General features: G+C 61.2%; 6 protein-coding genes across 6 annotated transcripts in view; 2 read left to right on the forward strand and 4 right to left on the reverse strand.

Annotated features, from left to right (window-relative positions):
- The window catches only part of AMSG_05496 (NEK protein kinase), a gene marked incomplete at its 3' end in the record, with an annotated part of 4,045 nt that extends 1,496 nt beyond the window's left edge, over positions 1–2,549 (reverse strand). The window contains exons 1-2 of the mRNA XM_013902445.1: positions 645–2,549; positions 14–533 (exon numbers count right to left, since the gene is read on the reverse strand). Of these exons, the coding sequence (XP_013757899.1) occupies positions 14–533; positions 645–2,539 (2,415 nt within the window). The 5' untranslated portion in view covers positions 2,540–2,549. The remainder of the gene's footprint in view (positions 1–13; positions 534–644) is intronic.
- Positions 2,550–2,740: 191 nt separating this feature from the next.
- On the reverse strand, positions 2,741–4,498 carry AMSG_05497 (uncharacterized protein; the record flags this gene model as incomplete). Its single annotated transcript, XM_013902446.1, has 1 exon — positions 2,741–4,498. One exon carries the CDS (start codon positions 4,496–4,498, stop codon positions 2,741–2,743), a length of 1,758 nt encoding a protein of 585 aa, XP_013757900.1.
- A 938-nt stretch (positions 4,499–5,436) lies between these two features.
- AMSG_05498 (uncharacterized protein) lies at positions 5,437–5,862 on the forward strand (the record flags this gene model as incomplete). The annotated part of the gene is made up of 1 exon (XM_013902447.1): positions 5,437–5,862. The coding sequence occupies one exon, from the start codon at positions 5,437–5,439 to the stop codon at positions 5,860–5,862; it is 426 nt and encodes a 141-aa protein (XP_013757901.1).
- Positions 5,863–6,036: 174 nt separating this feature from the next.
- Positions 6,037–7,554, reverse strand: AMSG_05499 (kynurenine/alpha-aminoadipate aminotransferase). Its single transcript, XM_013902448.1, has one exon. It carries the CDS (start codon positions 7,470–7,472, stop codon positions 6,114–6,116), a length of 1,359 nt encoding a protein of 452 aa, XP_013757902.1. The 5' UTR covers positions 7,473–7,554; the 3' UTR covers positions 6,037–6,113.
- A 723-nt stretch (positions 7,555–8,277) lies between these two features.
- AMSG_05500 (dynein heavy chain 5) lies at positions 8,278–22,444 on the forward strand (the record flags this gene model as incomplete). Its single annotated transcript, XM_013902449.1, has 2 exons — positions 8,278–15,952; positions 15,992–22,444. The coding sequence occupies exons 1-2, from the start codon at positions 8,378–8,380 to the stop codon at positions 22,442–22,444; spliced, it is 14,028 nt and encodes a 4,675-aa protein (XP_013757903.1). The 5' UTR covers positions 8,278–8,377.
- A 79-nt stretch (positions 22,445–22,523) lies between these two features.
- AMSG_05501 (uncharacterized protein) lies at positions 22,524–23,657 on the reverse strand (the record flags this gene model as incomplete). Its single annotated transcript, XM_013902450.1, has 2 exons — positions 22,524–22,822; positions 23,303–23,657. The coding sequence occupies 2 exons, from the start codon at positions 23,655–23,657 to the stop codon at positions 22,524–22,526; spliced, it is 654 nt and encodes a 217-aa protein (XP_013757904.1).
- Between the last annotated feature and the right edge of the window lie 361 nt (positions 23,658–24,018).

Here is a 24,018-nt window from a genome sequence, read left to right on the forward strand (position 1 = left end):
CTCACTCGTCAACGGCAGTATCATCGCCGGCAGCATCGTCATCGTCATAGAAAAAGTCATCATCGCTCGAGGTGACGGCACGGGAGGAGGAACGCGGCGCGAGTGCGGCTTGCTTGTCAGATTTGCCCGAGAAGACTGTGGTGACCTTGGCGATGGTTGAGAACAAGCGATGCGAGAAGGAAGGCTTGGGTGCAGCCGCCAGGACAGATGATGACGAGGCGGCAATGTCCTGGGACTGGACCGTGAGCTCCTCTGCAGCGGATGAGCCCAGCTCGTTGATCTCGTCCAAGTCATTAAGCACGGCCGCGAGTCGAGCTGAGGCGGCAGCATGGGTGGCAGCCACGTCGGACCCCGAGGGTGAGGATGAACAGGGGGCGTCGGAAGCGTCGGAAGCGTCGGAGACGTCGGAGGCGTCGGAGACAGAGTCTGCAACAACCTCTTTGGGCGCAGCAGGTGGGCCAGGCACGGAGATGTCGCGGCGAGAAACAGCAGGGCGGCCATGGCGAAGGACCTGGGAAGGGGAGGCACCAGGGCTACGGCCACGGCGGCTAGGGGGGGCGCGGCCAGGGGGGGCACCCCCACCGCCAGCGCTGCGGCGGCTGAGTCTGCTGCTGCGGGGAGAAGAGGCTTGATGGGCAGCGGACGACATCGAGCCAGCGGGCTCGGGAGCGGGTGGGACACGGTGTGCCTTGTTCCGCTCGACCACCTTGGACCTGGATTGCGAACTGCGCTTGGCTGCAATGCGCTTGCGGGTGTGGATGACCTCTGCGGTAACCTGCGCCCTTGCCTGTGCCTGTGACAGCGCCTGCGCCTGTGCCTGCACCTGCGCCTGCGCTTCGGCAACGGCCTTGGCCTCGGCCTCAGAGCGAGAAGCTGTGTTGCTGAGGCGCTTGGCCTCTTCGGTATCGACACTGCGATGCAGCTTCTTCTCCTTCTTCTTGCGCTTGATCTCCGAGTCGAGCACGTCCTCCGACTTGAGTTCCTTCGCCTTTCTGACCTCTTCTTCTTCTGCAGCCTCGTTGCGCTGCGTGGGGCGGGCAACAAGGCTACGCTTGGCGAAGTGAGGGTGGGCGATGACGGGCGCAGGCGGCATCGTGGGCATGGATACGGGCACTGCCGTGGGCTTGGCAAGAGCAGGCGTAGAAGCGGGTTCGTCGTGCGTGAGGAGTGCAGAAAGTGCGGCGAGCGATGGCCGTTCCGAAGGGAGCGGTGAGAGCGCGGCCGAGAGCGCGTCAGCGGCAGACGGAGAGAGAAGGTCTGAGCGCGCAAAGACAGCAAGATCGCCCGGCGGGGCGTGGAGATTGTCGCGACCAGCGGCAAATGCTCGGCGGAGGGCGAGGAGCTCCCAGGCAAGGACAGCAAGCGAGTAAGCATCGGACGAGAGTGTGTTGGGCTGGCCCATGTGAACTTCAGACGACATGTAGCGCGGGGTGCCGGCGCGAGAAAAGCGAACAGCCGGATGGTCGAGCGGAAGAGCAACGCCGAGATCGCAAATCTTGGCAGAGGTGATGCGGCCAGAGGCCGGATCTCGAACGAGCAGCACGTTTGCAGGCTTGATGTCGCGGTGCATGACGTCGAGCGAGTGGATGTGTGCCAGACCGGCAACAACAGAGGCTAGCACAGTGCGCTTGTCGCTCGGAGTGAGAGCGCGGCGAAGCGCTGCCTTGCGGATTACGGCAGCAAGATCGCCGCCGAGCACCAGTTCCATGACGATGGCAGCCGGCGGCGGGAGCGGGCGAGCACCGACGAGGGCAACCACATTCGGGTGGGCGCAACGATGAAGCAGGGCAGCCTCGCGCCAGAACGGATCGTCCTGCGCCGGCGCGTGGGCGGCAGCCAGCTGCTCCTGCTGACAGCGAGCATGCGAAGAGCGCGAGTCTGCCCGGGCTGTAGGCGTCCCTGCAGATGACGGCATGATGCCTGTAGCGGTGGCAGTGGCAGTAACAGTCCCCGACGACATGGCATCAGCAGAAGCCTCCGAGATGGTGTCCTGCATGGATGAGAAAGCTCTTCCACCCGAGCCAGAGTGAGAGTGACAGCCGTACGGATGTGAGCCAAGAGAAGATTGACCATGCGCAGAGGTAGTCGACGATGAGGTGATAGACGACGAGCAATCACCATGATGATCGGTGCTGCTCTTGTGGACCTCGTTACACTCGTTGACCTTGTTGAACTTGCCCATCGATTCCAATGCCTTGTGCGAATGAGCCGAGTTGATGGAACCATTCCCAGCGAGCGAATGAAGGAGTTTGACCGCAACTGGTCTGCCATGAAGCGATGCCCGAACAACTACAGAAAATCCTCCACTTCCAACAGCATCCGTTCCTCCCACTGAGTCATGGATGAGTGCCGTGTCAGGCGGAAGAAGGTACGCCGCCGCCGCCATGTCCCCCATGTCCCCCGCCGTCGTCTTCTGGCTTGTCCCGCTCCCACTCAAGTCTGCTTGTCCATGCCTCGATGTATGTTGTTTGCTGGCTGTGGGCGTCGCCATAGGGGTCGTCCCCGCAATAGCCGTGGCTGTGGCTGTCACAGTCGCCATGGTAGGGAGGTGGCCGGCGAGGGTGGGGTGTTCGCACAAGTCGGCTGATTGATCGGGGGTGGTACGGGCACTGGGCGAGGTCTGGGGGGTTGATCAGGGGTGGTACGGGCACACGCACTTGGTTGACGGTTAAACAGGTGGTGATCGAGCTGGGGCTAGGAAGGGGGCCAGGTGCAAGATCTGAATTTACGGCAAGTCGGTCTACGCCGACGGAAACTCAGTCGACATCTCGCCGTTTGTCGTATTGATGTAGAAGGTCTGGTTGGTAGCCGGGTTCGTCTTCTCGATCCACCCGTCGGGGAGCGGGATGGCGCCGGTTTCGACTGGCGGAGAGAGTACGCCGCGGCCCTCGGTCGGCGTGAGCGGCGGTGCCGTCACCCACTTCATCTGCCGAAAGACGATCATGGCCTCGGGGAAGTTCTTGCTGTGATACTTCGTCTTGCCGTCAACTGTCGACGTCCACGACACCTTGTGCTTTCCGTGATGGACCGCCTCGGGGATGTAGCCGAGGCTGATCATGCGACTGATCATGACGCTTGACGCCGCGAGAACCCCATACTTGGACTTGAACTCATGATTGTGGAGCTGGATGACCGAGTTGTCGAACGTGTTGCTGTACGGCTTGTGACTGATGATGTTGAACTTCTTGTCGGCCTCAGTCGCCATCTCGAGCCCAGCCTCCAAGAGCGTCTCAGCAATGAGCGTCTGGACGACTGTGTTGCATGGCGAGAGCTTGACGCGCGAGTGGGACAGGTTGATGACCACCCGCGGGTCAGAGAGCGGCACAAACGAGCCATCAAGTGGGACAAGAAAGACGACGTAGTTGTCATCGCCACTCAGCACCACACCTGCACCTGCAAACGACCGCAGCACCCGCAGCGTCATCAGTGTGGCCACGATGAGCCCCGCCGTCTCGGCGTAGAACGTGGTGTACTCCATCGTAGTCGTTACTTGCTTGCCGCCGGTCGGCACCTCCTCCCACGAGCTCATCCGTGCAAACGCTGCACGGATTGTCTCAGTCACCGCGTACGGCATGTTAGCCGTGGCGTAGAGAAAGTCCTTGCCCGAGATGGCAAACGCGGCGTGGCGCGCGGCGGGCGGATCCGACGGCGCGCGCTCGCGGATGACAAACAGGTACTCGTATGCCATGCCTTCGATGACCATGCCGATGGTCGAGAGCGCGTTGGCGAGGGCAGCGACAGCGTCAAAGGCCGAGATCTTCTTCTCAAACGACCACACCTTGTCGACCTTGGCTGTAAACGTCCGATCCTTGTCCGAAGGCGCAAACGGCGCCGTCAGCACCATGCCCTCGCCGCCGAGCGCCTCGCTCAACCCTGCAAGCGTCTCCTCACCAATCGAAGCCGAGACAACAATCTTCTCAGCCTGCGCCGAGATGACATGGTAGACTGCGCCGGCCGGCGGGATCACCTTGGGCCGCTCTGGGATGTCATCGACCTCACCACTGTTGGTGCTCATCGAGCCACCAGTCGCGCCTGCCGAGAGCATCACAACTTTCTTCTTGGCCATGTCCGCGGCCTTGTCCTTCATCGACTTGCCGCCCTTCATAGCAGCGCCGTCGGCCTCATCGTAGCTCGGAGGAGCAGCATCGTCGATAGTGCCGGACGGCGAGTAGATCGACGGCGCCACAAAATGGAACTGCGGCTGGGCACAGTAGTGACCGCCACCAGCAAGCACGTATCCCATCTGGGTGATGGCAGTGATGGCGGCGGCAAAGATGCCAGCCCATGGTCCGCGCTTGGACGGATAACCCTTGAACTTTGCCCGGAAGTGGTCTGCATTTTCCTGAAACGGCTTCTTGAGCACATAGCCCGCGGCTGCTACAGCAGCCTCGATGGCATCAAGCACGGCTCGCGGCGTAGAGAGCGATGCCATCCACTCATCCTTGTCATCTCCAGCGAGGGTAAAATGCGTTGTGTCAACAGTGGCCATTCTGACCATGCAATGAGTCGGTCAGACCACGCACCTCGGGCAACTATGTGAGTCCGGAAAAAGGCAGCAGGAAGACAACCCAACTGGCAAGCTAGAATCACACGTACATGATAGAGTCTGATGCGCGTTCTTGCTTTGTGCAAGAAGGAGAGGTGTTGCAAGAAGTCGCCCTCACCAGTCCTTGACCGGTATGCCGACTCGAGCGGGGTTTGTGCGTTTTGATTCCTGGAACACGCACCATCCTCGTGCACGCACGCTTGGGTCGCTTGCCCATATTCAAGCAAAAAATACAAAAGAGTGAATGTGAAGAAGGACAGAAAGGCATGATGGTATGGATGCTGTGTGTAACCATGGAATGTGTATATCTCCGGCACTACAGGACATCATGTCTGACGGGATGACTATGCGCGTGCGTCACTTGACATCCAACACCATCATGGTTCCACACGTTCGATTAATGCATGCCACCAATAATGAATGTTCGACCAAAGCATGGTGGTGCTGATGTGAGCTGAAGGATGACAATGACTGTGGGTGGCGTTCGGTGCTATGAGATATAATCAGTAACTGGTTGTTGAAGGTCCTAGAACAGGTGTGCAAGGGCTGTGTCCATCATGTGCCCCCGCCATCGTCTCAGATAGACTGCATAACATGGTTGTCCTGTGTTCAGCATGGGCTGTGTCCATCATGTGCCCCCGCCATCGTCTCAGGGATCACTGGTCAGTCTAGCATAACATGGTTGTCCTGTGTTCAGCATGGGCTGTGTCCATCATGTGCCCCCGCCATCGTCTCAGGGATCACTGGTCAGTCTAGCATAACATGGTTGTCCTGTGTTCAGCATGGGCTGTGTCCATCATGTGCCCCCGCCATCGTCTCAGGGATCACCGGTCAGTCTAGCTTGTTGCGACCTGCGGGATTGGAGCGGGACATACTCGACGCAGAGAGGAATGGAGGAAAAGGTAGACGAGTACCACCGGTTCCTGGAGGATGTATTGAGACCGCAGCTTGAGGTCCGTGAGCGTGAACTTGCTGCGGTGCGTGCTGAAGAGGCTGCGGTGGGTCGGGTGGAGGAGACGCTGGCAACGCTGGTCGACCGACGGATGGGCTCACTGGAGACAGTGGTGGACATGGGCGCCGGATGTGGCATGCGCGCAGAGGTCGAATCGGTCTCCAAAGTCTTTGTTCATGTCGGGCTTGGCTTCCATGTAGAGATGACCTTGCCAGAGGCTCAGGCTTGGGCTGTTGCTCGTCGCGAGGTCATCGCTGCTGATCTGGATCGCCGCATCCGTGCCGTGGCAGAGACCCGCGCTCACATTCGCGTCGCTATGGCCACCATCCGCGAGCTGAGAGAACCAACTGTTCCCGAGGACTAAGAGGAGTTGTGTGATGCGGGGTTAGAGGGCATGGTCTGGTGGAGTGTGTCGTCGTCAGAACCGATGTCGTGGCTGTCTGGTGCGCTGCGACATGAGCCTCATCCACTGTGCAACCTCACCGTCGGAGCCGTGCGCTATGCACGACGACTAGGCCGTGGACTACGCATCACGGCAGGGGAAGCTCGCTTCTGTATTCGCCTCGTCTGCAACAGGCATGGTGGATTATGCCTGGCTCGACTTGATGAGCTTGGCTAGACGCGAGAGAGCCTCATCGTAAAGCTTGGGATCGGCGACGGAGAACGAGGCGCGGACATAGGGCGAGGGTGCGCCTGAGGGTGAAAAGGCCGAGCCCGGGACGAGAATGACTTTGGCGGCGATGGCCTTTTCCTTGATGAGGGTGAACGAGTCCTCGATGCCGAGGATCTTGATCCAGAGGAACATGCCTGCGGTCGGGAGCGACCACTCGGCGAGGCCGGCAAGGTGCTTGTCGGCGGCAGCGGCGAGGGCGGTGGCCCGAGCAGCGTAGAACTCGCGAACAGCGGCAACGTGGGCGTTAAACCCGTCAGGGCCCCACGCGTCGAGGACGGCGGCGGCGATGGCCTGCGAGATACCTGATGAGTGGAGCGAGGTGGCCTGGGCGTGAAGGAGGATGGCGTCGACGAGCGGGCTCGGCCCGGTGACCCATCCGAGGCGAAGACCCGACGAGAGGATCTTGGAAAACGAGTCAAAGCGGAGGACACGCGACGAGGTGTCCATCGAGAGGAACGACGGCTGCGGTGCCACCGGGGGGTGGGTGAGGAAGTAGTATGGATCGTCCTCCAAGATGAGAAGTCGTGGGCGCAGGCGAGGTCGTAGATCCGGGCCTTGCGCTCGGCCGAGAGCGTGGCACCCGAAGGGTTCTGCCCGGTCACAATGGTGTACAGCGCCTTGGGCTTGGGCTTGTCCTCCGGCCAGGCCTCCAGGATGGCCTCGAGCGAGTCCGGGACCAGGCCGAGCTCGTCGAGCTCGACATCAACCAGATCAACGCCGGCCGGCTGGAGATACGCCAGTGCACCCGAGTACGACGGGTTCTCCAGCAGTAGCGATTCGCCAGGACCAAGAATGGCGGCAAAGGCCTTGGTCAGCGCGTCCTGCGAGCCGGTCGTCACCGCCAGTGCCCGATCCACACCAACTGCCGACGCGTTCTCGCCGTGGTACCGAGTCATCAGACCCGTAAGGCCATCGACCAGCCGCGGAAGACCAGGCGTGGCCGAGTACTGCAGCGCCTCGTCGAGCATGGTGCCATCCAGAGTCACCTTGATGGACTCGGTCTGTGTCGCAGCATCGCCAAGAGAGCCTGGAGCGTTGACATCGATGGTGATCTTGGAGAGCGGAAAGGTAGCAGGATTGGGAAGACCAGCCCCAAGCGAGATCATGCCAGGTTCGCGAAGCAGTGGCATTAGTGCCCGAATGGGCGATGGCTTCCGAGCACGAGCCGTCTCGGTGAGAAAGGCCGAGTAGTTTGGCGCGACAGCAGCGGCAGCCATCGTCACCGAATTGGTCGCCGTCGTCATCGCCATTGTGCTTGAGTTCTTTGAGAGAGACATAACCCGACCAGCAATTCGCAGCATATACCTTCAATAGTCTTAGATACTCTTGCTTCTACTTCAATGCCACACCGTCACCTCGGAGTAGCCAACGAGCAAAGAGTCGTGTCTTCCAGTCCTTCCGCACTCAGTTGAGCACTGCGGGTGGCGCCACGTCGCCGACCATAATTTGGTCAATTCTGGGCATTTCCTCCGAGACAGTCTCACATCCGCTCTGATGTCATCAAGACGATCTAGAGAGCCCGAAAGAGGGGGAAGGGGGGAGGGGGAGGAAAGGGGGGAGAAGAGGGGGATCAAGGCGATAGCGTATGGCTAGCCGCTCTGTGTCCATTTGTATATGTGTCAGTTGTACCTTCCAATCGACTCATTTGCTACCTTCTTGTGCTCCTCGCGTGCGCGTTCTGTTCTTCTAGGTCTGAGCTCACGATTATTTTACTTTACTAATTGTAGCGCTCACGCTCCAACCCGCATCCGCACTCGCAGCCGACGAGACGACGAGGCGACGACGATCGGTGGCTATGGGCGAGCGGTAGGCACGCCTCTCTCTCTCACCCTCTGTAGAGACAACCTGTGGACAAGGCCGTCGGACCGGAACAAGAACCCGACAGCAACCACAAAGAGAGTTTCTTCTCTTCACTTTGGTTGTCACAGATACAAAGAAGGCACTTCATTTCTTCTCTATACCCTCTACCCGTGTGCTGGTGAGACGGACCAAAGCGCGCGCACCAAATCTTTCAACGGCGGTTTGGCTAACAAGACCAGCCGCCCCCCCCCCCACCTTACCCCCCTGTGGCTCTACACTGAGTACAGGACCCGTTCAAAGGGATCAAGGTAGTGTATAGGTTGTGTAGCAAGAGGTAGTAGGGCAGTGGCTTTTTTTTTCCTCTTCATTCTCCTCAACTAGGCTTGTACAGACGACGACTTCAGCCATGTTCAGGTCGTTGTCGCGAAGCAACCTCCGGCGATCGCAATCGATCAATGCCTTTGTCAACGCTCTCCGGCAGGCAAACATCAAGCCAACGCACAACTTTATTTTCACCGCTGTGGCAAAGGCCTTTGGCATCTCGGTCTCGCAGGTGGAAGAGTATGCGCTGACGGGTGCTCATCTCTCGCAGGTCAACCAATTCCTCGCGGCAGATGGTCCGTGGAAGCTCATGTTCTACTTTCAGCCGCTGGAGACCGGCGCCGCCGATGACGACGCCGACGAGAGCGCTGGCGGGCCGTCGAAGCGGAGCGGTGCACCAACGCTGCGGATCACCGACGGCAAAGACGAGCCGCTGCGCGGCAAGGCCATTTACTTTCTGCGGATGCGGCAAGTCGAGCTGACTGAGGCCAACATTGCCACAGAGGTGGTGACCGGGCGGATCTCCGGCGGCGTCGGCCTCCTCTCGTCACTGCAGGAGACGATCGAGCACGTCATGCTTCCTGCACTCTCGGCGCAGGGCATGTGGGGCGAGCTGCCGAACGACTCTGACAAGATCGAAGCATTCCTGGAGGCGCTGGACAAGTTTGTGACGATGCTCGCCCAGGTCATGTCGTCGCTGGCGCAGGGCGTGACACTGCGGCTGAAGGCACTACCGATCGAGAACAAGCCGAGTGCCTTTGCCGAGGCTGCTCTCTCGCCAGAGCTTGTGGCCGAGTGCGAGGAGCTCGTGGACGACTGGTGCAAGAAGATCGACCTCGTACTCGCCGAATCCGAGGTTGTGCGGCGCGAGTCGGACTCGGTCGGGCCGAACAAAGAGCTCGAGCACTGGAAGGCGCGGATGGCCAAGTTCAACACCATCACCGACCAGCTCAAGCACGAGACGGTCAAGGTGGTCATCGGAACGCTGACGGCGGCCAAGTCGAAGAAGCTCGAGGTGTGGAAGACGCTTGACAACCGCATCACCGACGCTGCCAACGAGGCCAAGGACAACGTGAAGTACTTGTACACGCTCGAGCGGTTCTCGGAGCCGCTCTACAAGTCGGACCCCGTGCAGATGGTCGAGGCCATCCCGGGCCTCATCAACGCCATCAAGATGATGCACTCGATCGCGCGGTACTACAACACCAGTGAGCGGATGACTGCGCTCTTTGTCAAGATCACCAACCAGATGATCACGTGCTGCAAGGAGTACATCCGTGGCGACGGCGAGATCTGGGAGCAGGACCGGTCGACGCTCATCGGCAAGCTCCAGGCCTGCCTCGCGCTCAAGAAGGCGTACCAGGACGCGTTCCGCCAGACCAAGACTCGGCTCCGGTCGCAGCCCAAGGACAAGCAGTTTGACTTTTCCGAGATGTACATCTTTGGCAAGTTTGAGCTCTTTTGCAAGCGGGTTAAGAAGCTCATCGACACCTTTATCATCATTGAGCAGTTTTCGGCGCTCGAAAACTGCTCCATCGAGGGCATGGGCGAGATTCTGGAGCGGTTCAACACCATTGTCGCCGAGCTGCGGAACAAGCAGTACGACTTGCTCGACCACCGCAAGCTCGAGTTTGAGGCCGACTTTGTGCTCTTCTACGAGAAGATTGTCGACCTCGAGCGGCTGCTGCAGGAGTTTATCAACGCCGCTTTTGAGCCGATCACCTCGACTCAGCGTGCGCTCTCGCTCCTCCGCCAGTTCCAGAGCGTCCTTCTCATGGACTCGCTCCGCGCCGAGCTCGAGAACAAGTACTTGCTCATCTTTGCCAACTACGGCCGCGAGCTCGACGTTGTCCGCCGCCTGTACGAGAAGCAAGCCAACGCGCCGCCGATTCCGCGCGACACCCCGCCGGTTGCCGGCGCCATCTCGTGGGCCCGCCAGCTTCTGCGCCGGATCGAGGAGCCGATGAAGCTCTTCCAGGCCCACCCGCACATTCTGTACACTCTCGAGGCCAAGAAGGTCATCCGGGTGTACAACAAGCTCGCTCGGGCGCTTGTCGAGTTTGAGACCCTCTACCACGAGTCGTGGATGAACTCGGTTGAGGAGGTCAAGTACGCGCTCAACGCTACGCTGCTGGTGCGGAACCCGGGCGCCAAGTCGGTCATCCTCGTCAACTTTGACTCGCTCATCCCCAAGCTCATTCGCGAGACCAAGGCCATGCAGCGTATGGAGCTCGAGGTGCCCGAGACCGCCAAGCTCATCACCATGCAGGAGGCCAAGTTCAAGGCCCACTACAACAACCTGCAGTACATGCTCGAGGAGTACTCGCGCGTCCGCTCCAAGATCCCCAAGAAGTTCGCCCAGCTCATCGGGCCGCACGTCGAGCTGGTCAAGTCGCGCATCGAGCCTGGCCTGGTGAGCCTTACTTGGACCTCGCTCAACATTGACGGCTACCTTGCCGCCATCCACGAGTCACTGGCCCACCTTGAGGACCTCGTCGACAAGATCAACGACATTATCGCCTGCCGCGTCGACTCTACGCTCGCAAGCATCCGCGCCACCCGCCTCATCGACCTCCCCTCCGAGTCGTCTATCACCATCGAGGCCTTTGCCGACGCTGCCGAGGAAACGACGCGGAGCCGCGCCGCAAGCCTTGACTCCAAGGTCGTTCTCGTCGAGTCGGCTGTCCAGGACCTTGTCGCCCTCATCACCCGTGGCTACACCTCGTCGGACATGGCCAAGGTCGAGGGCTTTATCGACCGCGTCGCGCAAGAGTACGCCAACGCCACGTTTGAGGCCATTGTTGAAGCTGTCAAGGCCTCGATGGAGCTCATCAAGTCGCGACTTGTTGGGAGCAGCAGCGATGGCAACACTTCGCCCGAGGCCGACGCCGATGGGACTGGGGCTGACGGCGGGGCAGGCAGTGCCGGGCCGTCGAGCGGCATGTCTGGTGCCAAGACTGTGTCCGGGAGCGGCAGCGGGGTTGCATCCGACGGCAGCGTTCCGCTCTTCAAGCTCTCTGTCGAGCTCGAGGTGCCGGAGCTTGTCCTCACGCCGTCGCTCGAGGCTCTCCAGCAGTACATCGACGTGGTGGTGGAGAAGATCAAGGTTGCGTCGGCGCTCATCTACACGTGGGGCCAGGAGCGGCCGACCAAGCGCAAGGGTGCGAGCGGCGGCGCCGGCGAGCTCGGCGAGGGTGCTGGCGACGAAGAGAGTGCCGGCAACCGGACGCTCAACACGTCACTGACCGGCTCAGTCATCGGCTCGCCGGGCGGGCTCGCTGCGTCGTTTGTGGGCTCGCTCGCCGGTGGTGACGATGCTGGCGGCGACGATGCCGGCGTCCTCCGCAACTACTACGAGTCGATTGAGAACCACAAGGAGATTCTCAAGCTCCAGCGCGAGCTCGCGGCTGTCACCTCGCAGCTCAAGAGCCGGGTCAAGGCCGACCTCTCGCGGTTCTCCAAGTACGCGTTCCTCTGGTCGGAGGACCGCAACGCGACGTACGAGAGGTTCTTGGCGAGCACGCCAGGCATCGAGGCCTTTGAAAACGAGCTCGGGCGGTACGAGGGCCTGCGGCGCGAGATCGAGGACCTTGCCGCCGTCGTTGTCATCGGCGCGGTGGCACTCGACTACGGCGAGCTGAAGCGGGCGCTGAGCTCCGAGGCCGTGGGCTGGAAGCAGTTCTACGGGGACAATCTCAAGATCAAGAGCCACCAGGAGATGAACGAGCTGGTGGCGTTCTTTGACGAGTCGACGGTCAAGCTCAACCGGCAGCTCAACGACCTCGACGATATCCGGGCGGTCATGGACGTGCTCGCCGAGCTGCGGAAGGAGGAGACCTCGATCTCGATGAAAATCACGCCCATCGAGGAGACGTACTCGCTCCTCAACCACTACTCGATCCGGTACTCCAAGGAGGAGGCCGACGCGGCTGACAACCTGCGGTACTCGTGGAAGAAGCTCAAGATGGGCCTGGCCATTGCCAAGCAGGCTGAGCTCTCCAAGCTCCAACCCAAGTTCAAGAAGGAGCTGCTGCGGTCTGTCGAGGCGTTTGAGGACGACGTCGACGAGTTTGTGGCCGACTACACGCTCAACGGGCCGATGGTGCGAGGCATTTCGCCGCGTGTTGCGGTGGAGCGTCTCAAGGCGTTCCAGCGGCTGTTTGAGGAGCGTGAGCGGAAGATGACCACGTACCAGGGCGGCGAAGTGCTCTTTGGTCTGCCAGTCCACGAGTACCCCAAGCTAGTCAAGATCCGCAAGGAGCTGCGGCTGCTCGAGAGCCTTTACGGCCTGTACTCGGACGTGTTGGTGACCGTGGGTGGGTACGAGGACATCATCTGGAGCGAGCTCGACCTCGAGGGCATTCAGCAGCAGATCAAGGGCTTCCAAGACAAGTGCAAGCGACTGCCCAAGGCCATGCGGGAGTGGGAGGCGTATCTCGAGCTCAAGACCAAGATCGACGACTTTGACCGGCTGCTCCCGCTGCTGGCAGACTTGTCGCACCCCGCGATTCTCTCGCGGCACTGGGAGGCCATTTCTGAAGTGACCGGGACCAAGTTCAAGGTTGACATGGACACGTTCAAGCTCAAGAACCTGCTCGAGGCGACACTGCTGGAGAACGAGGCCGAGGTACACGACATCTGCTTTGCCGCCGTCCGTGAGGCCGAGATTGAGACCAAGATCAACGCGCTGCAGGACGAGTGGTCGGACGCGAGCTTTGAGTTTGCCAACTTTAAGAAGCGCGGAGCCATCATTCTCAACGGCGAGCGGACGCAGGAGATCATGTCGCAGATCGAGGACTCGCTGATGGTCCTTGCCGGCCTCCTCTCGTCGCCGTACAACAAGCCGTTCAAGGCAGACATTCTGCTCTGGTCGCAGAAGCTCTCGACGTGCTTCCGCGAGATCGAGAACTGGGTCCACGTCCAATCGCTGTGGATTTACCTCGAAGCGGTCTTTGTGGGCGGTGACATTGCCAAGGCCATGCCGCTCGAGGCGAAGCGGTTCGCCTCGATCGACAAGTCGTGGGTCAAGATCATGAACGCGGTGCGGGACAACCCGAACGTGGTCTCGTTTGTGTACTCGGACGAGACGCTCTCGAGCCTCCTCCCGCACCTTGCTGACATGCTGGAGCTCTGCCGGTCGTCGCTCGCCGGCTACCTCGAGGGCAAGCAGCGGATTTTCCCGCGGTTCTACTTTCTCTCGCACCCGGCCCTGCTCGAAGTGCTTGGCTCGGCCAACTCCAACTGCCAGGCCGTGCAGCCGCACCTCAAGTCTGTCTTTGCCAACATCCATCGGGTCAAGTTCTCCAAGACCGAGTTCAACCACATTGTGGGTATGACGTCGGGCGAGGGCGAGTACGTCCCGCTGCGCAAGAGCATGGAGTGCGAGGGCAATGTGGAGAACTGGCTCAACGTCCTCATCTCGCGGATGAAGGAGACGGTGCGGAGCATTCTGCGGCGCGGTGCGTCGGTCATGGGCTCGATGGACCTTGACGCGTTTGTGATGGAGCACGCGGCGCAGGTTGGCCTCCTCGGCATTCAGCTCAAGTGGACAGAGACTTGCGAGAAGAGCCTTGGTGAGGCCGCCAAGGGCGACCAGAACGCGATGAAGGCGCGTGACTTTGCCAACTACAACGACTTTATGACGCTCGTCACGCTCACGCGCGAAGACCTCGACCGACGCGACCGCGTCAAGGTTGAGACGCTTGTCACCATCTCGTACCATCAGTGGGACATTTTCAACGAGCTGTTCAAGGCGTACGTGCGGAGCCCGGAAGACTTTGACTGGCTCAAGCAGACCCGCTTCTACTGGCGCGGGGCCGACGCCAACTGTAAGATCCACATCACTGACGTCGAGTTTGAGTACTGCTACGAGTACCTCGGGTGCACAGATCGGCTGGTCATCACGCCGCTCACGGACCGATGCTACATCACTCTCGCACAGGCCATGGGCATGTCGCTCGGCGGCGCGCCGGCCGGCCCGGCTGGAACCGGCAAGACCGAGACTGTGAAGGACATGGGCAAGGCGCTCGGCAAGTACGTCGTCGTCTTCAACTGCTCGCCCGAGATGACTTACCAGCAGCTGGAGAAGACCTTCAAGGGTCTCGCCATGTCTGGGTGCTGGGGCGACTTTGACGAGTTCAACCGCATCAAGCTCCCGGTCCTCTCTGTGGCGGCGCAGCAGATTTCGTCGATTTTTACGGCCAAGCGCGACCAGCTCGACCGCTTTGTCTTTACCGACGGTGCGCTCACGCCGCTCGACACCGAGTGCTGCATCTTCATCACCATGAACCCGGGCTACGCCGGGCGGCAGGAGCTTCCGGAGAACCTCAAGCTCCAGTTCCGGACGTGCGCCATGATGGTGCCTGACCGTGACATCATTATGAAGGTCAAGCTTGCTGCGTCGGGCTTCCAGAAGTTCCTCTCGCTTGCCATCAAGTTCTTCTGGCTCTACAAGCTGTGCGAAGAGCAGCTGTCGGAGCAGATTCACTACGACTTTGGCCTCCGCAACATTCTCTCAGTCCTCCGGACCGCTGGTGCGGTCAAGCGCGCGCATCCGGACGACATGGAGGACGACATTCTCCAGCGGGTCTGCCGGTCGATGAACCTCTCCAAGCTCGTCGACGACGACTACCAGCTCTTCCTCTCGCTGCTGTCGGACCTGTTCCCGGGCGAGTTTGCGGTCCAGCACGGAGCCAAGGACCTCGACATGTGCATCGACTCGCAGTGTGAGTCGCTCGGCCTCATCCCGCACCCGAGCTGGAAGCTCAAGCTGTTCCAGCTTGAGGAGACGGCCAAGGTGCGGCACGGCATCATGGTGCTTGGCCCGTCCGGTGCTGGCAAGACGACGTGCATTTCGGTCCTGCTCGGCGCGCTCAAGGAGACTGGCCTCTCGTACCGCGAGTGGCGGATGAACCCGAAGGCGATCAAGACGCAGCAGTACCTAGGCAAGACCGAGACGGCGACCAACGAGTGGAAGGACGGCATTTTCTCGTCGCTCTGGCGCAAGGCCAACAAGATGCTCGAGAAGAAGAAGGATGAGCATGTGTGGCTCACCATGGACGGACCTGTGGACTCGCTGTGGATCGAGTCGCTTAACACAGTGCTCGACGACAACAAGACGCTGACGCTGCCTAACGGCGACCGGCTGCCGATGCACCGTAACCTCAAGCTCATTTTCGAGGTCGACTCGCTCGACAACGCGTCGCCGGCTACAGTCTCGCGGTGCGGTATGATCTACATGTCGGACACGGCACTCGGGTGGCGACCGGTCCTCGCCTCGTGGCTCAAGAGCCGGGCCGACTACGAGGTTGAAGTCCTCCACGAGCTGTTTGAGGCGGTGTGGGACGCCGGACAGCTGTTTGTTAGCGAGTCGCTCAATGTGACGATGGTGACGCCGCTCATCAACGCCATTCAGATGGCGCTCAACCTGCTGACTTCGTCGCTCAAGCGGCCATCAACGGCTGCGGCGCCGAGCGCGGTGCACCTCAACCGGCTCTTTGTTTTTGCCTTTGTGTGGGCGCTTGGTGGCCTGCTCTCGGAGGAGGAGCGTGTCAAGTTCTCTGCACACTTGTACGAGAACGACGCGTTTGCGACGCTCGACCTGCCGGACATTGGCGCCTTCCGCGACGCGGCCGACGGTGACACTATCTTTGAGTTTATGGTCCGACCCGGCGGGTCGTGGGCGCACTGGGCCTCGCAGGTGCCCGAGTTTGAGTACCCGGAGGTTGGCGATGTGCGGTTCCACGACATTCTCGTGCCGACGACCGACTCTGCGCGGCTTGAGTTCCTCACCAATGAGATCATGAAGCAAGGCCTGCATGTCCTGCTGGTGGGTGAGTCGGGAACGGCCAAGACGGTGACCATTCTGCAGTACATGGCCAAGCAGGATCCGGACAAGTACCTCTCCAAGGTGGTCAACTTTTCGTACGCGACCGAGACCGACGGGTTCCAGTCTGCCATCGAGGGCTCTGTGCAAAAGGTGCACACGGGCGTGTTTGCGCCGCAGTACGGCAAGAAGATGATGGTGTTTGTGGACGACATCTCGATGCCCGAGACGAACGAGTGGGGCGACCAGCCGACAAACGAGACGGTGCGGCAGCTGATCGAGGAGCAGGGCCTGTACTCGCTGGAGAAGCCAGGCGAGTTCCTTAAGATCATCGACCTCCAGTTCCTGGGCGCGATGTTCCACCCGGGCGGCGGACGGAACGACATTCCGTCGCGGCTTAAGCGGCACTTTGCAGCGTTCAACTGCACGCTGCCGTCGCCGGCGTCTATCGAGCGCATTTTCTCTGTCATTGTGCAGGGCCACTACTCGTACGAGCGCGGGTTCTCGGGCGAGGTTGTCGAGCTTGCGGGCCAGATGACGAGCCTCACGACGCGGATCTGGAGCCTGACCAAGGCGCGGATGCTGCCGACGCCGGAGCACTTCCACTACGTGTTCAACCTCCGCGACCTCTCGCGGATCACTGAGGGCCTCATCGACACGCAGAGCGACGTGGTGACGTCGCGGAGCGTGCTGCTCACGCTCTGGCGCCACGAGTGCGAGCGTGTGCTCAGCGACCGGCTCATCTCGTCGGAGCACCGCAAGTGGTTCGCGGCGACGATCACGTCTGTGGTCTCGGAGGCGTTTGGGGCGCAGGTGGCGGCCGAAGTCATGTCGCCGTGCTTCTTTGTCGATTTTCTGCGCGACGAGCCGGACATTGACGAGATTGATCTCGATGACCCGAACGCCAACTTTGACGCTCCCAAGGTGTATGAGCCGATCAAGAGCATGAAGGCGCTGCGGTCGCGGATCAAGGGCTTCATGGACCAACACAACGAAGAGGTGCGTGGTTTTGTCCTCGACCTGGTGCTGTTTGAGGACTGCATCAAGCACGTAGTCAAGATCTCGCGCATCATCCGGCGGCCGCGTGGCTGCGCGCTGCTGGTGGGTGTGGGCGGTAGTGGCAAGCAGTCGGTGACCAAGCTGGCGGCGTACATTGCGGGCCACGAGACGTTCCAACTCCAGATGACGCGGAGCTACAACGTGTCCAAGCTGATGGAGGACCTGCAGGTCCTGTACCGCAAGGCCGGTGGCGAAGGCAAGAAGGTCACGTTCATCTTTACGGACAACGACATCAAGGAGGAGCGGTTCCTCGAGTACATCAACTCGATCCTGACGAGTGGCGATGTGGACGTGATGGCCAAGGACGAGCGCGACTCGATTCTGCTTGAGCTTCGCGAGGTGATGAACAAGGAGCGACCGGAGCTGGAGGACAACATGGTGAACCTCAACAAGTTCTTCATCGAGCGTGTGCGGCAGAACCTGCACATTGTGCTCTGCTTCTCGCCTGTGGGCGAGAAGTTCCGGACGCGGAGTCTCAAGTTCCCGGGCCTTGTTTCTGGAGTGACGATTGACTGGTTTGACCCGTGGCCGCTCAAGGCGCTCAAGGCAGTGTCGCGGCGGTATCTGGTCGAGTTCCCGATGGTGTGCGAGGCGTCGGTCCGCGAAGCGCTCATCGAGTACATGTCGAACGTGCACTTTTTGGTGGAGCGGACGTCGAAGCGGTACTTTGAAAAGTACCGCCGCAACGTGTTTGTCACGCCCAAGTCGTACCTCTCATTCCTCTCGTCGTTCCGGGCAGTCTACGAGCAGAAGAAGGCCGAGATCGACGCAGAGGACTCGCGGATGAAGATCGGTCTGCAGAAGCTCGAGGCTGCCGAGATTTCGGTCTCGAAGCTCAAGGAGAAGCTCGATGAGCAAGAGGTGGAGCTTGTCAAGGCGCAGGAGGTGGCGCGCCAGCAGCTCGACAAGATTGTGACCAAGACGGCCGAGGCGAAGAAGGAGAAGGACAAGGTCAAGGCGGTGAAGGACCAGGTCCTTGTCCAGCAGCAGGAGGCCGAGGCGGCGTCGCAGGCTGCTGACGCGGAGCTTGCCAAGGCGTTGCCGCATCTCAAGGCTGCAATTGCGGCGCTGGAGGTCATCGACCCAAAGGACATTAACGAGCTGCGGGCGGGTAACCACCCGGTCCACTTTACCAAGCGCGTCCTCGACTGCGTGCGAATCATGCGGTACCTGGGGATGGAGCCTGTTGAGATGGAAGAGAACGGGAAGATCCGGACCTCGTGGGTGGAGTCGAAGCGGATGATGAACAAGAAGGACTTTCTGGACTCGCTGCTCAACTTTCCGCTCACCACGCTCAACGGCGAAATCATCGAGCTCCTCGAGCCGTACTTTGACGACGAGGAGTTTATGGTGGGCTCGGACCGTGCTGCGACGGTGAACCTGGCGCTGAAGGGCCTGTTTGAGTGGTGCGAGGCTATCATCAAGTACTACCACGTCTCGCGCGACATTGAGCCGAAGCAGATGGCGAAGAACAAGGCGCAGAAGCGGCTGCAGCAGGCAAACGAAGAGCTGTCTGACGCGCAGAAGCAGCTCGACGAGAAGGAGGCTGTTCTCGCGGCGATGCAGGCCAAGTACGACGCGTGCCAGGCGGAGGAGCAGCGGCTGGCGAGCATTGCCGAGAAGACGAAGCGGACGATGACGGCTGCGCTTGCGCTCATCGACGGGCTTGCCGGCGAGAAGGAGCGGTGGACGGCAAAGAGTCTGACGTTTGGCGACGTGGTGACCAAGCTGGTGGGCGATGTGGCGGTGGCGACGGCGTTCCTCTCGTACGCGGGACCGTTTATGCAGGAGTACCGGAACCGGCTGGTGAAGCAGTGCCGGAGCGACCTCAAGTCGAGCCACATTCCGTTCTCGTCGGAGCTCGACGTGGTCAAGCTGCTGACGGACGACAACGAGGTCGGGCAGTGGAACCTCGAGGGTCTGCCGACGGACGGACAGTCGACGCAGAATGGCATCATTGTTGTGAACGCGGCGCACATGTACGCGCGGTTCCCGCTCATGATTGACCCGCAGGGCCAGGGGCGGGCTTGGATTCTCAACCACGAGGCAGCCAACGGGCTCAAGGTGGTGACCTTTGACACGCGTGGGTTCAAGGACACGCTCGAGACGTGCGTGCAGACGGGCGTGCCGCTCCTCATCGAGGATGTGGGCAACGAGCTCGACCCGATTCTCGATCCTGTGCTCGAGCGCGGAGTCAAGCTTCCGGGCGCCAAGCACTACATCTGCAAGATTGGTGACAAGGAGGTTAACTACGCCGAGGGCTTCCGGCTGTACATGACGACGAAGATTGCCAACCCCAAGTACTCGCCCGAGGTGTGCGCCAAGACGGCACTGGTGGACTTTACGGTGACGCGGTCAGGGCTGGAGGATCAGCTGCTCGGGCGGGTCATCCGGCACGAGCAGGAGTACCTCGAGACGAAGCGGGCTGCGCTGTTGGAGGAGCTCAACACGAACAAGCAGCTGATCAAGAGCCTTGAGGACAACCTGCTGGCGAAGCTCTCTCAGACAGAGGGCAACCTTGTGGACGACACGGAGCTCATCAACGTGCTCCGCAAGTCGAAGACGACGTCGGAGGAGGTGAAGGAGAAGATTGTGAGCTCTGTGGAGAACGAGCGGATCATCAACCAGGCGCGTGAGCAGTACCGGCCCGTGGCGACCCGCGGCTCGATCCTGTACTTTATCGTGTCGGAGATGGCCATGGTCGACCACATGTACGAGACCTCGCTGGCGCAGTTCCTCAACGTGTTCGACGAGTCGATGGTGCGTGCGGCGCAGACGCAGCTCGCGGCGCAGCGGATCTCGAACATCATCGAGGAGCTGACGTACTCGACGTTTACCTTTATGACGCGCGGGCTGTTTGAGGAGCACAAGCTGCTGTTCCTCCTTCAGTGCGCGCTCAAGATTGATCTCGAGGCGCGCGAGATTGACGGGCTGGAGTACCGGACGTTTGTCAAGGGTGGGGCGAGTCTTGATCCAAAGACGGGCAAGGCGAACCCGGATCCGAGCGACATTCCGGAGGATGTGTGGCTCAACCTTCGTGCGCTGCACGAGATCCCGATTTTCCACAACATTCTCGAGCAGATTGAGAACAACGTGGCCGGGTGGAAGGCGTGGTACAACAAGGCAGAGCCCGAGAAGGAGGTTATTCCGGACGGGTACAACGAGATGCTCAACCCGTTCCAGCGGCTGCTGCTTGTGCGGTGCTGGTGCGTGGACCGGATGTACTTTGCGGCGGAGCCGTACATTGCCAAGACGCTTGGCGAGCAGTACACGGCGCCGCCACAGCTAGGCGTGGCGTCTGCACTGGAGGACTCTGACCCGCTTACGCCTGTGGTCTGCCTCCTCTCGATCGGGTCGGACCCTAGTGAGCAGATCCGGCAGCTGTCGAAGAAGCTGTATCGGCGCGTGCCGCTGGAGGTGTCGATGGGCGCGGGGCAGGAGGTTGTGGCGCGAAAGCACATTGCGACGGGCATGGCGAGCGGGCAGTGGGTCCTGCTCCAGAACTGCCACCTGGGCGTGGACTTTATGGACGAGGTTGTGGCGATTCTGACTGCTGCGACGGAGGCAAAGGAGCGTGCTTCCGAGGCGTACGCCAAGGGTAGCGGCGGCGGCGACGGCGACGACGACGACGACGACGATGAGGGCTCGTCGGGCGGCGGGCTTGGGGCAAAGGAAGCCGGGCCTGTGGTCCATGACGACTTCAGGCTGTGGATGACGACGTCGCCGACGACGGAGTTCCCGATTCTCCTCCTGCACCGCGGGATCAAGGTGACGAACGAGCCGCCGCAGGGCGTGCGTGCTGGCCTGCAGAAGACGTTTGCGGACGTGAGCCAGGACGAGCTCGAGTACGTGGACCGGCCCGAGTACCGGTCGCTGCTGTACTCGATCACGTGGTTGCACTCGATTGTGCAGGAGCGGCGCAAGTTTGGCCCGCTCGGGTGGAACATCCCGTACGAGTTTAACTCTGCGGACCTTGCGGCGTCGCTTGCGTTCCTCCGCAAGTACATGTACGACCTTGATCCGAAGGCCAACGTGGACTGGAAAACGGTGCGGTACATCATTACCGAGGTCCACTACGGTGGGCGAGTGACGGACGACTTTGACCGGCGGCTGCTCAAGAGCTACGGGACCAAGTGGCTGTCAAACGCGGTGGCTAACAGCGGGGCGTCGGGCGTGCACTACGAGTTTGCACCCGGCTACTGCGTTCCGCCGGACAAGAGTCTGGAGGGGATTAAGGAGTACCTGCTCTCGCTGCCTGCGACCGACTCGCCACTCGTGTTTGGGCTCCACCCGACGGCTGAGATTGCGTATCGGCGGGCGCAGTCGCTCGCGGTGCTCTCAACGATTTTGGCGATCCAGCCGAAGGACTCGACCAGCGGCGACAAGCCGCGCGAGGTTGTGGTGGACGAAATGTGCGCCAAGTTCCTGGAGCAGCTGCGGCCGGACTTTATCGAGTCGCAGGTGCGGGCCAAGATCGACGCGCAGTCCGCCCAGGCGGCGCAGGCTGCCGAAGAGGCCGGCGAGGCGAGCGGTGCGGACAAGGCGCCGCCGCCGCTCAACATTTTCCTCTTTCAGGAGGTGCAGCGGATGCAGATTGTGCTCAATCTGGTGCGGACGTCACTGACGGACCTGCGGCTGGCGATTGCGGGCACGATTGTGCTCTCAGAGCGGCTGATGGACATTCTCAGTGCCATCTACGACGGTCGAGTGCCGGAGGAGTGGGCGCGAGTGTCGTGGAAGTCGACGACGCTCTCGTTCTGGATGGCTGCGCTCGACTCGCGGTACACGCAGTACGAGGACTGGCTCAACAAGGGCCGGCCGCTGAAGGTCAAGATGGGACTGCTGTTCAACCCGCAGGGCTTCCTCACGGCGGTCCTGCAGGAGGCCTCGCGCAAGATGGGACTCCCGCTCGACATGGTCGACTCGTACACCACGATTCCCAAGGACGGCAAGGAGATCAAACGGACCGAGATGGGCGTGTACCTCGAGGGCCTCACGCTCGAGGGTGCGCGGTGGGATCGGCGTAACGGCAAGCTGGAGGACCTTGGCGACCGCGGCAAGCAGACCATGGTCGAGATGCCGTGCATCTTCTTCTCGGCGCGGCCCAAGGAGGAGCGTGACCTCACGCAGTACGCATGCCCAGTGTACGTCAGTCCGCGGCGGCAGGACCTCGAGTATGTGACCACCATCTGGCTCAAGACGGACCACGAGGAGGGTCCTGGATTCTGGGTCCGGCGCGGCGTTGCGCTGCTGACGACGCGCAATTAGAGGCTGTGTGTGTGTGGCAGAGCGAGTAACACCAACAAAGGCCCAACTAACTAGCTAAAGTGGATAGAGGCAGGTACATTTACATGACAACGACAAGCTCTTCGTCGTCGTCATCGTCATCGCCGTCGCCGTCGCCGTCGTCGCCGACGCTGCCGATGCGTGGACGCGAGAGCGAAGACGGCGAGAGAGCGCGGGCCACCTTGTTGACGGTAAACGCGCCGTCGTTGTCGGACCGCTTGCGCTTGCTGGATGGATGAGCGGCGGCAGCGACGGCCGAGGCGACCGAGACCTTAACAGTTGGGCCGGCGGCGGCGGCGGCCGGCACAGACGAGTGCAGCGGCGGCGGCGGGCTGGGGACGGGCTGCGGGCGGGCCGCCGCTGACACGCCAGCCACAGTGGCTGCCAGTGCAGTGACGGAGACGACGTTGGGGTAGGGCGTGGTGAGCGAGACCGGGACCGGGGTCGGGGTCGGAACCGGCGCCGGTGTTGTTGGCGCGGGAACCGGCGGCGGCGGCCGAGTCAGCGAGGCGATGGGAACCGGGACCGGCGCAGGAGCAGGGGCGATGATCGACGGCGCCGGCGGGGACAGTGCACGCAGAGTCGGCGGGACCGGAGGCGTTGGCAGCGGTGCCGGTGGAGCGACAGGAGTGGGAGCAGGCAGGGCGGAAGCGTCCGGAGGAGCAGTAGGCGGAGCAGAAGCGGAAGCGGTGGAAGTAGTGGTAGTGGAGGCAGTAGCGGTAGCTGTGGAGGTAGTTATAGCGGAAGCAGGAGCGGTAGCGGGAGCAACAGCAGGAGGCGGCATGGCAGCAGCGTCAGCGTCAGCAAAGGGATCATGTCCGTGATGAAGCGAGTTGACACGGATCTGCAAGGTGTGGAGGAGCGAGCGAGAACCAAAGGCTTTGAGCAGAACAGGAGCAATGCGCATGGCCAGAGCGGCGGAGAGGGCCTTGTCCGAGTTTGTGATCCTGTTTGGCCTCTTCTTTGCCGAGACCGAGGCGTTGGGAGGAAAGACAAACTCCCAGACGGAGATGGAGAGCGGACAACCGACCTTGACACTTGCTCGCTTGCGGAGAGGGACAGAGCCCGAGGCGCGAGTTTTTCGTGACCGACCAGCTTTGCACTGAAAAAGCGAACGAGCCACTTTGCCCACCACAGCTCCAGGCGCCTTTGATGCCCTCGGCAATGCCTTTCGATGCATTTCTGCGTAGAGCATGGTAGCGGCCGCCGACTCGAGCTCCTCCTTCACGGCCTCCCACTCTGCCCATGAGCCCACATACCCCACAGACACATCCCCATCCTCCTCATACCCATACAGTCGCCGCCCAAGCACCTCCTCTATTGCCTGGTTTGCTCCTTTCTCCATGGCTGTGCCCACTCCACCCGGGGAGAGGAGAGGTCCGCTGGCCGTGTGCGTGATCAGTGGGTGATCGATCGGGCAACGGACGGGGGGGAGGAGGGGAGGTGGGGGAGGGGGGAGGAGGGGTGGAGGGGGGGGGTAGTGGGGTGGGAAGTGGGGCGGGGGGTGGGGTGGGGGAGGGGGAGGAGGGAAGGGGAAGGAGGTGGCGGGGGTGGAG

The sequence above is a fragment of the Thecamonas trahens genome (genome assembly GCF_000142905.1).
Source record: "Thecamonas trahens ATCC 50062 unplaced genomic scaffold supercont1.23, whole genome shotgun sequence".
In the NCBI taxonomy this organism is placed as follows: domain Eukaryota; order Apusomonadida; family Apusomonadidae; genus Thecamonas; species Thecamonas trahens.

Excerpts from the sequence above, each read along its gene's own strand:
- AMSG_05499 (XM_013902448.1), bottom strand. The coding sequence starts at position 7,472 with ATGCTGCGAATTGCTGGTCGGGTTATGTCTCTCTCAAAGAACTCAAGC.